The following is a 16,625-nucleotide window of genomic DNA, read 5'->3' on the forward strand; positions in this document are numbered from 1 at the left end:
TAAAGCAATATCTAGTCTTACCAGGTTTTAAAAATAGGTAAATAAAACTAAGATCACATGACATAAAACACCATGTCATTATTTATTTGACAAAATGGAGCCAAAATGCAGAAGGAATGCATGAAAAACTAAGATGATTTAGTAGTTTAGTAGAACCAGATTTGATAACGATAACTTAAAGCAATCATTTTCTGTCTCTCACATTGCTGTGGAGGAATTTTGACCCACTCTCCTTTACAATGTTTTCTCAGTTCATTAAGGTTTGTTTATACACAGCAAACCTAAGGACTTGCCAAAGCATTTCAATGAGGTTGCGGTCTGGACTTTAATTGGGCTACTGCAATGACTTGATTTGGGGGTTTTTAGCCATTTCTGTTATATATTTGTCCCTTTGCTTTGAATCATCATCCTGTTGTATGGCCCAATTTAAGCCACGTTTTAGCCATTAGACAGATAGCCTCACATTTGACTTATTATTGACACATTTGACTTTGGTATGCAGAGGACCAAATCATCACCCCTCCACCTCCGTGCTTGACAGTTGGTGTAACATGTTTGTGCTGATATGCTCTGTTCGGTTTTCACCAAACATATCGCTGTGCAAACATCACGTCTATCCAGAAGTCTTCTGTTTTATTTTTCCCAATGCAGCTGTCTTGAATGTTTTCCACTTGGGAATAATCCTTCTCGCTGCAGAATGATGGTCTGTTTTTATAATTGGCCTTAAAACACTTCCCAGATTGATGATCAGCAACAGTTCATTCATTGCTGAAGTCTTCCCTCCTTGGCACTGTATTAACACATACCTGAATGTTCTAAACCATAAAACTATGGGAGATGCTAACATTTACTGCTAACCAGTTAACATTTGATTAGCAGCACACAGCTGCTACTTACAGTCTTAATTCCTATGGAAGCAGTAAGGGTGTAATATCTGTGTATGTGCTTTTGTTCATCTAAGGTTGCATTTAGTTAATTTTCAGACCCAGTGTGGACCATATAATGTTTTTTAATTATGTTCTGATATGTAAAACCTTAAGAGTTAGAATTTTGCCATGAGTGTACATCCATTTATAATGAATGATACACGAAAAACTACATATAGGAAGGCTTTAGTGTCACACAAGGTACACAACATTACCTACTAGTCCACACTGTTAATGAAACCTCGTAGATCAAGGTAAGCTGCACTGCCTACATGCCAATTAAGGCTGTTACTTTGCCTTTGTGGTTTACCTTTTGCATATGCATGAGCACACCAGTCACAGCACCAGAGCAATGGATATGAATAATATGCTGATTGAGTCCCACAGCTGGGCAAAGACAAATGAGCAGCAGTGACATCCATAAGTGAGTTGTGCTTGAAGCTGTAGGTACTTCAGAGTTTGGATGGAGCCAAAGTGTTTCATGCTGAAGTCAAATGTTAATAAAATGTTACCTTTAAAGACTGAGCTTGTCAATTAACCCTAAATTCTCAGCAAAGGAGCATTATTTACACTTTTGTGATAAAAATGATAGAATTATTCAAAGGTAAATGACCTTAAAAAAAAATTATATTCAGATAAACTGTTTGCTGTTCCTCATTTTTTATCTGAGAGCATCAACCACTGCAGGAAGGCATTTGAAACTGCAGGAAATCTGCTGAAGATTTTCTGAAATAACCTCCCTGACAGTTACATAATGTATTGCAAATTCTTATCAACAACAGAAAAATGTCCCCATCATGTGGGTACATATATATATATTTTTCTCCTCTGAAGCATTTAAATTTCTACCATCAGTGGAAAATAGAAAGTCTAAGATTACAAATTGATCTCCACTGTGATTGTATTGCATTTGAGACCTCATTCCCAGCAGTCACACTGAATCCACTATCTGGTTTTCAAGAAATCCAATTGTCTGCAAATCCAGACACAGCCTCAGCCCTGTGATTTTCAATAGTTATCTAAAACCAATCCAGACAAAGTCCACAAAGCCATTTTGTTCTCCCACAGCAGCTTGTTTGGGGCTCACTGAGGCAACAAAAGAACTGAATTTCCTTTGTCAGATTTTACGCAGGCTATTAGAAGCTGTATTGATCTTCAGTCACTCTGTGTATCTGCGATGGTTACCTGAATCAGCAGCGTGCGTCATTTGTTTGTTGCCTTAAATAGATATGCAAATTAGCCACGGTAAACGTTGCACTTGACCTTTTTCACTATAATTAAAAACAGCACAACAAGGACAATTAGGGGCTCCTTCCATAGACCGGCAGTAGAACTCTTCTACACGAACTATGTTGCTATTTTTGATATTCATGCTGTCATCATCGTCACTGGAGAAAGAGAAAGCTCTGGGTTGATGACTGTATAATCTGCCATCATTAGAGCAAATTGTAAACTACATGCAAAGGGGATTTGTGGATGGCTGACACTCATTTGCTACCCCAATTCAGAGGTGGGGGGTGGGGGGTGGGTAGTGGCGCTAAAAATGAAGTTATGTATTAGATCAAACAACAACCATGAAATCAACAGCGCTCACTACTCCATCTCAGATTGTTTGCTGGCTTGCACCACTGATGCATGACCCACATAGCAATGCCCAGGATACCCAGCTCTGCGTGTTACCCCCTCTCCCGAAGCGCGAACTTATATTTGGGGCCGTAATTGCATAAAAATGAGCAGGGAAAAGTTGAAAGGGTTGACCTATTTAAAATTAGAAAACAAGAATGACGAAACTCAAATACTACTCAATACAACTCAATTATCATCCTATTGAGATAGCATGTGCTTTTAATTAACTTCATATATTTTGCACAAGATGAATTTCACTTATTTTAAATATTTAAATATCCACGTTTTCATAATTTTTTATGTTCTCAAAATTTTATTTACTAAATAATATGCTCCCTTCAAGGCATCTCCTTGTGCACATCTGGATCGCTTCTAGCATACATAGATTTCCATTCTTACCACTACACTGCATCTGCTATTTCACAATCGACTTGCAAGTTCAGAAAACACTACTGATTAGAAATTATCCTGACCTGTGCCTAAAGGTAGCATAAATTGAGCACAACCAAGAGCATAGTAATCTTTATTTTGGATTATGGAAGTTAAGTCTGTCAGTGACCCAAAAATTGTCTCGTACCATGCTTTCATCATGTTGCAACCATTCACACCACACTCAAAAACAGTTGTTTGGCCACACCAACACAATCCCTACTAAGCTACTGCCCTACTTGCCAGATTTGGCTCCTGCAAAATGAGATTTATTTTGAAGAATCATTATTTTGATCTAGTGGCGGACATCCAGTGCACATGCAACTGATCAGAAGGGCTGATCTAAAAATAACTGGGGCTTAAAGGAAGTAGACCCTTTGGGCGATAGCAGTCAAAATTACATCAGGCATGTTGTGTTTTTTGCATTTTTCTTGCTTCTTTCTTTTGCTTTTTAAGGACTGATTTGCTGATGTGAACTCAGATAGAAAAAGTTCTATGAAGAGAATTTAAAATCAGTAACTGCAGCATTTGACATTTTATTTTTATTTAATGGCAGTATCTAAGCTTTAGCTGTTCTTGACATATTTTTAAAACCTTTTTAAGCCTTATTAAAAAAAAAAAAAAAACATTTCACAGTCAGTCTTTAGCTTTCCCAGAACAATGTGCTGTAAGCAAAATATTAAAATAGGTCAGTGCACACACAGTGCATGTCTTGCAAGTCAGTGCCCCCAAAACTGTATGTGCATCAGTTATGATTCACATTACTAATATTATTATTTTGCACTGAACTGTCCAAAATCCCAATATCACAATAATCATATTAAGCAGCACATGCCACATTGACTTCTACTGTCAAGAGCATAAAAGTCAGACTAATACATATAGTTACATATATTCATCAACAAAGAGACCTCTGTCCAGTGAATGTACATGCAAGATTTAATCCATGTACCAAAGATACATTTCTTCTATTTATAAAAACTCTTAAGAAAACCTTTTAGTCATTACAGGATAATAAGTGTCAGATGTGCGGCACAGTGGATCTTATTTTCAATACAGGCCTTCAGGTTTAAACAACAACAGGGAAAAAAAACAACCTGAAAGTATCGCATAGTTCCCGCTAAGCTTGAACAACAGAAGCTGAGCTGTCAGTCGCCATCATATCTCCAAAGGGGCTGTCTGGACTGCAAGCCTTTGATCTTCTTACTGTGTACCGCACCGGTATTTGTGAGGCAGCGAGAGAACGTCATTGGATATTATTTAAATATTTACAGTACAAAGCCTGAATAGATCTTCACACATCAAAGCCTCAAACTTTTCATACGCTGAATGAAACAGGTCTGCTGCTTAATTCGACAGTGAACTACTTCTGTTCAACTTTCAACTTAGCAATAGTACAATACTAAAAAAAAAAAAGAAAGAAAAAGCAGTGGGTTTTTTTCATCTTTAAATAAAATTATGAAAGAAGCCATGTTTCCATGAATGTTTAGGATCACTGTCACGCCCAATATCCTCAGTTTAGAGATCGTACAGACACATGTCAGAACCACGTGTATCATTACAAGGTGCGGTGTCAGTCTGCATTTCAGCTCTGCTTTTCTGACCCGTATGCTCTGCTGATTGATATGCTGGCTGTTCCCTGAGAGCTCTTGTCAGAATATGAATCAGCAACGCTAGCCCAGATGGAGTCTGAACACCCTCACAATGTTCTCTGCTGGGAGCATCTTCTGTCTGCATGTTTTAAACAAAGCATGCTTTTAAAAGGATGACAAACATCGATTACTGTATTGGCGTTGAATATCTGGATTTTTCTACACCGGCGCATATAAAGGCCTCTCAGGAAAGAAACAAACCAGCCACTTGTCTACTGATCCAGTAAGTGGCTGCATTAATCAAACTCCCACGTCTTCTCTTACACCTGCAGATCTGCAAATCTGTGCATGATCCAGTAACAGAAAACACACAGATTACTTATATTCTGAACTATACACAGGAGGGTTTTCTTCAGCACTGATTTCGGTTCAAACATCTATAGGAATCCTTTGTTAGAGACTGAGCTAAGAACAAGAAGCTGTAACTTCAGCCTAGCATAAAGACTGGAATCAGAGGTAAACAGCTAACCTGGCTATTCTTGATAGAAAGCTGTCACACCAAACAGGTTCTGACATTTAATTTGGATTAACTGGATCTTTGGACCCCACCTAATGTGCACTTTTGAAAATTGTGTTTAGTTAGAAGCAGAAAATTTGACTTCTCCCTAATGGGAACTCTTCTTCATTATCATATCAATGGATGTTTTCCACTTCCTTCCTTATATATAAGCTCCATCACTGATCTGTAAACTACCGACGGGTATTATCATTACAATCCAGGTTTATGCCTGTGGTAGAAAATCATTTATTCACCTCCTGTGTGGTGTAATCCTTCACCGCCGTTAGCAGTTAGACAACAGATGCTCTGCAAATCCTGGAACATCAAGCTTATGACAATAAGCTTTAACCATTTAACATCAAAGTATCATACAGGCTGCCTGGACTTATTTTTTAATTTTGGCTTTAAAATTACAAAATCATTATCATCTTTCAGGAACCACTTAAATTTTCTCTATAGTGAAAACGTTTCAGCAGTTATGATAATGTGAAGCGCACATGGTAACATCTAGACTGAGATTAATTTTCTGTGTTCTGTGACCTTGTGAAAGCTTTGTGCTACCATGATATGCCGAATATCCCCATAAAGCTTGTCTTCTCTCATTTCTGAAACCCTTTTAATTCTGTCTCTGGCACAAATGGTAACAAAGTTATGATCATTTAAAAAGTGCTGAGGGGTGATGGTAAAAACCAAAAAAACCAAAAGGGGTTTAAAAGCTATTGGATACTTTGAAACTGTAAAAAGTGAAATTCCACCCATACAGGTTAGTACTGCATTGTTTCTTTGTAACTTGGGTGGTGGTGGGTGTGGATGGATGCAGTGGGAGGGTTATGGGTGCTGGGATCCTATTTTCTATGCCATGCACAATGCCCTCCTGTCTGTTTTCTAACCCCCACTAAGCTTCCCCTGAGGGAAAACAGGCTGGCTTTAACCCAGTGTGAATCCAAAATTAATTCTACAAACACACAAATTTAGATACACACTCACTGTGCAAGTTACATCCACAAAGTCTACCCAATGTGTGGACATATGTGCACATAACTTGTGTATCTAACTCAGTTCCCCCTGTGGATGCTACGCACTCTAAACACAGTCTTGATTTGCTTGATTTGAATTCTTTCACACTCTGCTTGCTTTCTTGGCCAACAAATGGATTATGTGCAGCAAAAAAAAGATACGAGGGGGTGGGGGGGATGGCCACAAGGAAGTGGAGGTGGGGGTGGGGTTCCATAAAATCTTCAGTCAACCCGAGCACAGCATGTGGTCCTTCACTGAGTCCTGTATCATATCTCGGCAAACAATCGAAGCTCGAGTTTCAGTCTAAGAACTCCGTTGTCCTGTGTTCAAAGCTCAGTTTAAGATAATGAGCATAAATAGGACTTTTTTTTTTTTTTGCTAGACCGTATAAAGGAAAAGAGGAGAGAAAAGAAGGAGATCAAAGACGAGGCAGGTTTCACTAGCCTGTGGTCTGTTACTGCTGATAAGGTGGATCAAGAGGGGATCCAGACCTACACCTGCACACACATCGATTCACCTTCACACACATCCGTCTTTTATCAAAGCTTGTTCTGTAATCACAGTCCAGCCATATGATATTTAGACTGTAATCCCCAACAAGAGGCCAAGGCTGTATTACAGAATGCTACCCAGAGAGGAGAAGCCAGCCAAACATATCATATCAACACACACAGACTGATTTGTTAGAGTGAAACCTAGCTTCTATTCACATGAGGGATGCACTTATTGGGAAATTATGGGCTGATTTAGCCATTTTCTGTTATGTTCTTGTTGTAATTGGTTTCATTTACCCTTTGGTGCCAGGCAAAAAATATATTTCATTACCCCATCTTTCAACATTTAGTTCAAAATTGATGTGATACAACAGATAATCATCTTGTGATGTACCCCTAATTGACCCACTCACCACAGCTCTGAGCAGAAAACTGCTTAGTTTAATGTTGCAAAAGAAGCACAGCAATGGACAGAAGGGAAAATGACCTATAGAAGGTCAAAAAAATGAAGCCATATCATAACAACAACAGCAACAAGACATCATTAATATTAAGAGCATTTTATCAAAGAATGGCTGAACCTAGAATAAAATAAAGGACAAATAAAATAGCAGCAAATTATTATAAAAAAGAGAGGATAAGACGAGCCAATGACCTCTTGTAAAATGAATCTAAAAAAAATAATTTTAGTGAATTTGAATTTAAATTGAGTTTGGTACAAATGAGTTCTCTGCTGGAGTGTTTGTTTCATTCAGCCCCAAATCCCTGCAGGTGTTTCTGCTAACTCTGATAGCAAACTAGCATATTACATGCACAAGCTGCTTGGGAAGTTTGAACAAATGCTGGTACCTCTGCAAGGTTGTACTCAGCTATAATGTTTTCCATTTTAATTTAATCGGTTTATATCTAGAGCACAGATAGATAGAGAGTACATTTTAGCAGTACAGTATAGCCTGAGAGGAATTGTTTCTGATAATGAATGTGAATTTTTATCAACCATGCTGATCATGCAGTTTGGGGGATTTTTTTTTAATAAAGAAAGGGCAAAAAAATTGAAGTACAGGAAAATGGGGGAAGTTTTCTGGGGAACATGAATATTAAAAAAATCTTAGTAATCAATCACTGTTGTGGACCAACAGGTTCAGGGTAGAAATGCGATGGCCGTACCTGTAAATGGAGACATTCTCTATGAGGTCTGTGGTTTCTGTGTCTGTGATAACGATGCCTTTCGGTGAGACCGTCAGTGTTACTTTCCGAAACTTCTTAGCGCCGGCTCTGGCCTGTGGATATTGAACACAAAACATATACAGTAATGTGCAAAAGTCTTGAGCCACCCCTCATTTCGTTCAGTGAGCCAGACTTTATTTAGATTTGTAATGTGGTCTTGATCAACAGTTCTCCAGGCTTTCTGAAGGTCTTTCAAAGTTTTGGAACGTTTGTTGCTTTTTCACTCATTTTCAGTCCAGTCCTTGTACCTGACCATTTTCAGAGGATTTTTTTTTCCTTTTTGTTAAGACGCTTAACTCGCATATATATATTTTTCAAGTGTAAAAAGGTACCCAACTCAAGGGATGAACCTGTATCGTATCTACAAAAATAGCATAGCAAAGAAGGAACTTCAAGCAGTCTTTTTAAAGAGTATCTTTAAGCACTTCGTTACTAGTAGCCTGTACCATTTCTTTAGCTGACATAAAATAGTCATTTTGTACAACCAATCAAGAGCAGGTGAAGAGTATATGAAGGTCATGTCTTTAAGAAATAGAAAGCAATCCATCAAAGACCTGACACAGGATCTAAGAGATGCATATAGCCCTTCAGTTGATCCATCTACTGTTCTCTCAAGCCTCATCAAAGATGGTCTAAATGGAAGCGTGGCTGTATTTATGCCAAATTAAATCAGTGGCAAGAGTTCTGATGGGGTGATGAATTCAAAATGACATACTTGGTTCAAATTTCTGTCAACGTGTACGGATGAGGTCAGGAGAGAGGTACAACAGTGAGTATCTACAGCCATCTGTAAAACACCTTGGAGGGCCTGTCATGGTTGCATTTTAGCCAATGATGTTGGAGATCTTGTCAAAACGAATGCAATTATGAACACAGATAAATATAGTCAGATCTAGATCCAACATGTAATATCGTCTGGAACGTGTCTCAATGGCATGTTCCAGATGGTATTTTTGCACGACAATGATCCCACACCCACTGCCCATTCAATAAAAGCATACCTGGATAGAAAAACAGACAATGAAAAATACTTTATATTGTTGAGGCAGTGTGGGATCATCTTGATAAAGAATGGAATAAAAGGCAGCCAAAATCCAAAGAAGAGCTTTGAATGTCCTTCAATAACTTAGAGAAGTATTCCTGAATACTAGTTAAACATATTTTCTTAAAAAAGAGAGCATGGCTATGTTGAGGAATAAAGGAGGCCATTGCTGCACCCGTTTCTCATTTTCCTATCAAAAACTAGGAAAATGAAGGGTGGCTCAAGACTTCTGCACAGCAGACACACACTGTGTACACAAACATAGATCAAAGAAGATGAAGAAACTGGAGGAAATGTTGCATCATAGAAGAAAATACAGACCTTCTATGTCACTCTGACATTAATACCAAATGACCTTCTGATCAAACACTAAAAGCCCTCAACTTGTAAACAGTATGCTGTTAAGCAAAACCAAGCAGCCTGCTTTGTCCCAGAAATGTAGAGAATTTATAAAAAGCGACAGAATGAGGGGAGAAAAGCTGCAACATGTAGCCCAGAATGAGCACTCCAGGTCGGGCCGGCAGCCACTGACTCCCCCTGAAACTTTACACCATCTGGACTTCCAGAAAATACGGCCATAGTGCTGAGATTTTGCCCTACGTGAGTGAATGTTGACAGTGACAATAACCTCCAGATAATGCAATTAAATAGCAAATGACAGCAGTTTTTTTTTGTGACACTCAACAGATATCAGGCTAAGCATCAGTAGAGTGACAGCCAATGAATGGGGAGGGAGGGGGCATTATACGCACATACATCGAAAGGACTGCATAATTTAGTTTGTCTCTCTCTTTTATTCATAAAAGAATGATGGTGAGAAGATAAAGATCACTAGGAGTGAGATCCTTGCTTAAACAAAACTAGGACTTCTCAAGGACAATGGGAATGGTGCCATGGCTTGCTGTAGGAATTGTAATACCCTGGAGATGGTGACAATGAACAATAGTCTCTGCTTAGAACCACAACTCATAAAATAAGGGAAAATTACATTATAAGGGTGGGGAGAGCATGCTGTAGCTGATTGTGGTAGCTCGTTCATGCAGGAAGCGCTAACAGCTACAGTTGCCGCCGTCATGTTTCGAGTTCCATGCCACAAGGCAAAAACCAATCTGTCAGCTTGAGATACGCCAAGTTCAGCCTTTCTCTATGTTTGCTTCCCCTGTCTTGTCTAATCATGTCTGACTGAAGCATGTAGTGAATAGAAAAGTCACCTATTTATTCAATATACCCATTCAGTTCAGTCAATTATAATGGGAACAGACTTTTTGTCTTGGTGTAAATCAACTGAATCTTAATCCCACCATTAGGTTTGGTTCAGTCTCTAATTGAGAGGTGGGGGATTTATGATTATACTGCTGCCTGTGCCAGGCTGTTCATTCTGCAAAGAAACATCAGACATTTGCATTGTTGAGAAAGTGCCAAGTGAATAGGTGTGCAAGTGTGAGCGTTAGTAGAAACAGAAACATGAGTATCAATTTGCATGCATAAAAACAGTCCAGGAATTGGCTTCTTGGTATATTTCTAAGTTGACTGGTTTAAATGCAATGGTTTTCTTGTAGTTTCAAGAGAAAACTGCCAGCTGGCTGAACTAATGTGGAAAACCGTACCCAGAAATCCCCAGTTTGCTGTTGGTAAGCATGAAAACAGAGATTGGCCTTCTGCATGTGTGCAACCCCTGATAATCCTGGATTAGCTGCTCTATTTCCATGCATATACGTGCAAACCTTGACACAGAGATAAACTTTGTAAACAACTTGGCAAGCGTGTTACAGAAATTTAACTGTGAATGATGCTGATTACTTGGTTTAAGAGTAATCGCAGTAAGCTGTTAAATATTTCGCAGAACGTCTCAATCAAAACATTTCCCTTGACTGAGCTGTTTATCCTTAATACTCACATAAGACAATAATGAAAGGTTATAGTTTAAATGATTCTGACAGTGTCCACAGTGATTTTGCTCCTGTTGTGATGACAATCAAATTCACTGACCCTTTGCTTGCTTATCTTTAAAATAATGTCCTGAGCCATTAAGATGACATGGATGACATTAGTCATCTTAGAGTCACTCAGATAATGTGCAATGGAATTTGAAAGTACATTGTCACAGTAATCCTCTAAATAAATATCACTGCAGTTGAAATGTTCACAGTTTCCCTCTTGAAACTTTAGAAATATGATTGTAACCTTTGTGGTCTGGTACAAGCAACTGTACAATGACAATAAAAACGTTCCAAGTTCTAAGTTCATGACCTTGTTGACAGATTTTTGCTAATAGGGTGGTAATTTATACACTACTTAGTTTAGTAGTAATACCAGGATGCCTCATATAGCGACATGCATTATAAGGGTGTAGGTTTAAGCTTCTAATGGGGGACAGAGACTCACCGTGGCAACAATTCTGCGAATGGCAGCAGAGGCCATGTCCTCTCCTTTAGGCTGGCCCACCAGAGTCATACCCAGGTACTTCACGTTGAACACCATCCCCTCTAACAGAGTTTCCTTCGTGTCTGTCCAGTTCTCTGGCAGCTCTGGAAAAACAAGTTCATCACAAAATAAGGTGTTAAGTTACTTTTGCGGAAACTGGCACACTTACAAAGTACTACATTTGCAGGTCCATGCATATAACCTCAATTCCAAAAAATTTTTTTGACACTGTGGAAAGTGGAAAAACAAAAGCAGAATGCAAAAATTTGCAAATGTCACACATTCTGGAAAAATTTTTTTCACTCTTTCAGGATCAGTTTCTAGGTCAGCGTGTTCATTCTAAAGTTTGCTGAGCAAACAGTTTACGGGACTCAGCACCAGCAACCTGTGAGGTGGCAGAGTGACATCACCGCTCAGCAGATACTGTTATAAATACAGAGTCCGATTTTGTGTAACATTATAAATGTAAAACATGAACAGCTCTAAATATTTAAAATATCTCTGTGATATTTTAAATGTGACTAATTTCAACTTCACTTTTAAATCTAAATTAATTTTGAATGAAATGGGTAACCACTTTTGAATGATTGCATCATTACAGTAGAGAATAGTACGAATTTTAGTAAAAAAAACAAAAACAAAACAAAACAAAACAAAACAAAACAAAACATCCACTGGCAAGCAAATCCAGTATCAGGGCTCTGATAAACAGCACAGAATGCCTGCAATATCCTGCTGTCTCTGCGATTCCCAACAGGTAGTACCAGCTGTCCTCGAGCTGACTATTGTAGGCAGTGTCAGTGACTGCACCCATGCAGAGAGCTGAAAATATCTTTCAGAGACACCTGGACACCCTACAGATGAGCAGCAGGAGAACAACAACTTACAAAACTGCTACAGGCCACATTCTGTGATAAAACCAACAGTTGAACAAGGGAAACATATGAGCTACAGATTTTCAAATGACTCTTCCAACAATAAATAAAAATAAATATAAAACTATGAAATAATCACCATTAATCTCCAGCGCTTTTCCCCCCCTCTGTCGTTCTTCTCCATATAAATTCAATGCTGCTTACACAATTGAATGAAATGAGAGAGTGAGACTGACAAAAGGAATGAGCAAGAAGAGCAGGGAGAGAGAAAAGAGACACACACTGTGTCCAACACTCTATTGGGATATACTGGCACTAAATTCTCCACATGGGCTGAGCCATCTGTCACTGGCAGACCCCATGCAGCTGTGAAGGCGAACAGCAAACACCGCCATCCCCGTCCCACTGCTTCCAACGACTCTGAATTATTAACTAATCTTCAATCACACTGTGGGGGCTGTTTCAGAACCAGAAAGCACATTTGGTGTTATGAAATGCAAATTCTAAGGTACGTAGTGGCCAGCTTACTGCAAATCACTTGACAGCTCTGGATGAGAGGTGGCTGCAGATAAGGAGTCCCATAATTTGTCCTCCATGAAAGTTCTGCCTTTAAATGTAATATATTTTCAGTCCCGTGTGACCTGGCTCACTACCGCTTAGGAATGGTACTTGAATGATTTCCTGACCCCTTCTCACAGAAGGTCAAAGGGCAAGTTTGGCTACATGACAGGAAAAAGGGGTTTCAAGCTTTTAAACAAGAATACATGAAGGGAGAAATTAGATAAGGGACTCTATCCCTGGAAGGATTACTCACAAACAAATTCCATTGACTTCCACCGGCAAAGGGAACAGGACTCTATATAATTACATTTTTGTTCTATTATGAATGGGTCGATGAGATTTTACTGAACTAATGCATTTAGGTTTTTCAAAATGTTACTGACCAAAGACGCAGATGTTGATGGGAATTTTTTTTTTTTTTTAAAGAGCACACACACATTTTTTAAAACACTAAAAACTGGTATCAGTTTTTGACTGTTTGCTGTACCCCTCAATAATCTCTTCCTTCCACTGCCCATACTTATCACTGTGGTGTGCTTCAGGCTATAGTATAGACAAGAGACATGCGCATAAATGTAAAGTATGGTTTAAAAGCTGTGCCTCTACCCTGACAGAATCTGCACACCCTTCCTAGCTTTCATAGTTAAATACAGCTTCAGAGAGCCACATTATAAAAATATTTTTATACTGCACTGCCATATGGTCTTAGGAAGGTTACATGAATAACTACATCTAACAAGTGTTATTAAAATTCTATTCAATTACATTTTCAGTTCAGTTTTATTTATATATTACCAAATCACAACAACAGTTGCCTCAAGTTCAAGAAAATTTTAGAAAGAAGCCCCATCAGATGAGCCACTATGAGCAAGTACATGGTGACAGTGGGAAGGAAAAACTCCCTCTTAACAGGAAGAAACATCAAGCAAAACCAGCCTCAGGGAGGGGGAGCCTCCTCTGCCACCACCAAATGAGAGTGACACGAGGGAGAAATCAGTTTATGTTTTGTGTGTCTAAGATTGGCTTTTTTTAACTACCAAATATCGGTATCAGCCTAAAAACCCAATATTAACCTAAATACATGCAGACTTTTTTTTTTTCTTTCTACAAAAACTGGTCAACAGCTTACTCTCATGGGTGGGGTTGACCAAAAAATATATTCAATACTAAAAATTACTGTCAGATAAGACAGCGGTCCGCTAACCCCCGGGCCACGGACCGGGCCACGAGAGTCGGCTGTGAAATTTATGGTTTTCAGGGTTTTTATCGTTAACTCGGTTTCCCTGGGTCTTTTCCCGTGTTGTAGTTGTGTGTCTTATTTTGAAAGAAATATTTACGTGTTACCATAGCAACCAGAGAGCATTAAGGGGCAGAGAGGAGGATGTTATGCTCAATGTTGTTGTCGCATTTCAGGAGGACGCTGCTAATAAAGTTACACAATTACACAGTGAATTTGCGTTTATTATTATATTTACAAAATACCACAGTTTTTGTGTGGGTCGTATCATTTTATTTTGTTGTATTTATCCGCGACACCTTGAAGGCCGGTCCATGAAAATATTGTCTGACATTAAACCAGTCCGTGGCGCAAAAAAGGTTGGGGACCCTAAACCTAACCTAAAGAATAGGTTTTAGGCTCTTTTTGCACACTATGTTTTTCATACATGTCTTACAGTTGCGTTACTGTATTTGTTTTTCACTATGTGAGAAATTAGTGACATTAGTAAACTAATATCATAATCCTATTCACAGTTAAGTCATTTGTTACACGCCAGCTGTGCTCAGGCAAAGCCTTAATGTTTACCACTGCTCGTGGGCCAATCTGTTTTAAAATATCAATAAAAAAATCTCACAAATAACAGGGGAAAAAAACCACATTTTTGTAGTACACATGAGTCAAATTTTTAACATTTCCTGTTTAGTTTTCATCATTTCAGGTAAGGGATAGCTGACTTTACCTGGGACATACACTTTTCTCAGTCTTTACCATCATATGCCTATTTAAGACCCTTTTACATCACGAATGTTTTACACAAATTAAATGGAAACATTAAAAAGTTAGATTTAATTAACAAGTTCAGCTCAGCTCATAAAATCTGCTTCTGAAACAACAGCTATACTTTATTTTTATTCATTTTATTTTTTTTCAGGCAATAAAATCTACACATGTCACCTAAAAATAAGACGTATGTTTTTGTTTCCTCCTGTGCGAAATCAGGGGACCATTGTTTAAAAGGATTTTTGAGCCCGTCTGTCACAGCTGTCACTACAAACTGCATGCACGGTGTTAAAATAGAAATCCTGTCACACGGCGCTTCTGCAAGAGTGGCAGGGCTTAGAGATTGGTCAATCCAAAACAATTAAATACACTTCAACCTGTCAACTTTATTACCAATCTTTCAGTATCCATATGACTTTAAGTCATTCAAAGCTGCAATGCGTCAGCTTCTGGTCGAAAGATTTATTGCACAGTTTGGCTCTGTAAAAATGTCACAGCAATACCACAGTCCATACTGTGTCTTCCCCAAGCTACACAAATGAATTATTAAACAGCTTTATGTTGATGCTGCAGGGTTTCCAATATATTATCTGCCTAAAAGAGGAGGTCTTAAATTTTTAATAAATCCTATGTGAGTCTACAGAAGGACTGGGACTGATAAGAGTGGCAGGAACAAGCATAGGGTGGCTAATTGGATTTAACACGTTGAAGAAAATCCTCAGGACAACTAAAAATGCGAAATTTGAACTTTAAAGGAGGCGTGCGCGCATACATTCGTGTTGTGTTTGCGAGATAGTTCTCATCAAGGCCGATCAAATTTGGATGAGGACAAAACAAGATTAGGGTTTGAGCGAGGCCTTGGCAGTGCACTGGTGACATTTGCATCTCTAACAAATTGATGCCTGGCAACACTTTCACACCGAGTATACTGCAGCAAGAGCACTGATTTCACTGTGTTCGCACAAAGGCTTCACAGTGGGGAGTCTGGGGACACACTCTAAAGGAATCAGTGCATTACAACAAAGGCACAGAACAATTTAATAACATTTTCCTCCACGGGGCTTTAAGTGTATTCGCATAAAGTTACTTTATAATACTACTGCCTTGAGATGTTGAGCACTGTAAAATAGTTCAGACTGTGTTAAACCAGCAAATGACAAGAGCAGCATTTCACAGTAGCTAATCTGACTCTGGGAAGTGCTGCTGTAGTATAATAGACGCCATGTGCTCTGCACGCCTTCAGCTACATGCCGTGATCACCAGCTGTCTCTCTGAGCTCCACGCTCGGTAATTTAATTTGCTCCGAGAAGTCAAAATCATACCCAGGTGAATTCTGCCGTGGCTGAACACCTCGGCTGATGGCTAATTAATAACATAAACAAGAGTAAGCAGAGACGTAGAGGGCATATGGACAAATAGGGGGCCGATACACTATTTTCCTCGAGACGCTTAATCTCAGTTACTTTCTAAAACTGCAGAAACAAGCGTGACACCCAAATGTCTTGTCTATTTTTTGCCTCCATCTCTTTACAGGCAAACTGGATATTCTTTCCTAGAATGTTTTTCACAGCAACTTGACTAGAGACCAATGGATTGAGTACACCATCATCATATGAGTAGAGATACATTCAGCATGCTTTAAGACCCCCATCCTCCACATCCTTCTAGATGTAATCTTTTTGCCTTAGTGTTTTACTCATCTGATGGAACTTTGAATCTAGGACACCACCTTGACAGTGAAAATAGGCCGCACATTCAGGGAAGATGGTTGGCTGGGATGATGTGGGTGTATGAGGGGGGGATGTAACTGGTTTCCTGATTCTGCCTTGAGGGGAAACCAAGTAAAGCTAAGTC

The 16,625-nt window shown here is 38.9% G+C and overlaps 1 protein-coding gene across 7 annotated transcripts in view; it reads right to left on the reverse strand.

The window, feature by feature from the left end:
• Window positions 1-16,625, reverse strand: part of si:dkey-71h2.2 (low density lipoprotein receptor adapter protein 1) — a 49,754-nt gene that overhangs the window by 15,385 nt on the left and 17,744 nt on the right. For all 7 annotated transcript variants that reach the window (XM_005460310.4, XM_019346059.2, XM_019346060.2 and 4 more), the window contains exons 2-3: window positions 11,298-11,440; window positions 7,811-7,923 (exon numbers count right to left, since the gene is read on the reverse strand). In XM_005460310.4, coding sequence (XP_005460367.1) covers window positions 7,811-7,923; window positions 11,298-11,440 — 256 coding nt within the window. The remainder of the gene's footprint in view (window positions 1-7,810; window positions 7,924-11,297; window positions 11,441-16,625) is intronic.

This window comes from Oreochromis niloticus, linkage group LG15 (genome assembly GCF_001858045.2).
Source record: "Oreochromis niloticus isolate F11D_XX linkage group LG15, O_niloticus_UMD_NMBU, whole genome shotgun sequence".
Taxonomy (NCBI): domain Eukaryota; kingdom Metazoa; phylum Chordata; class Actinopteri; order Cichliformes; family Cichlidae; genus Oreochromis; species Oreochromis niloticus.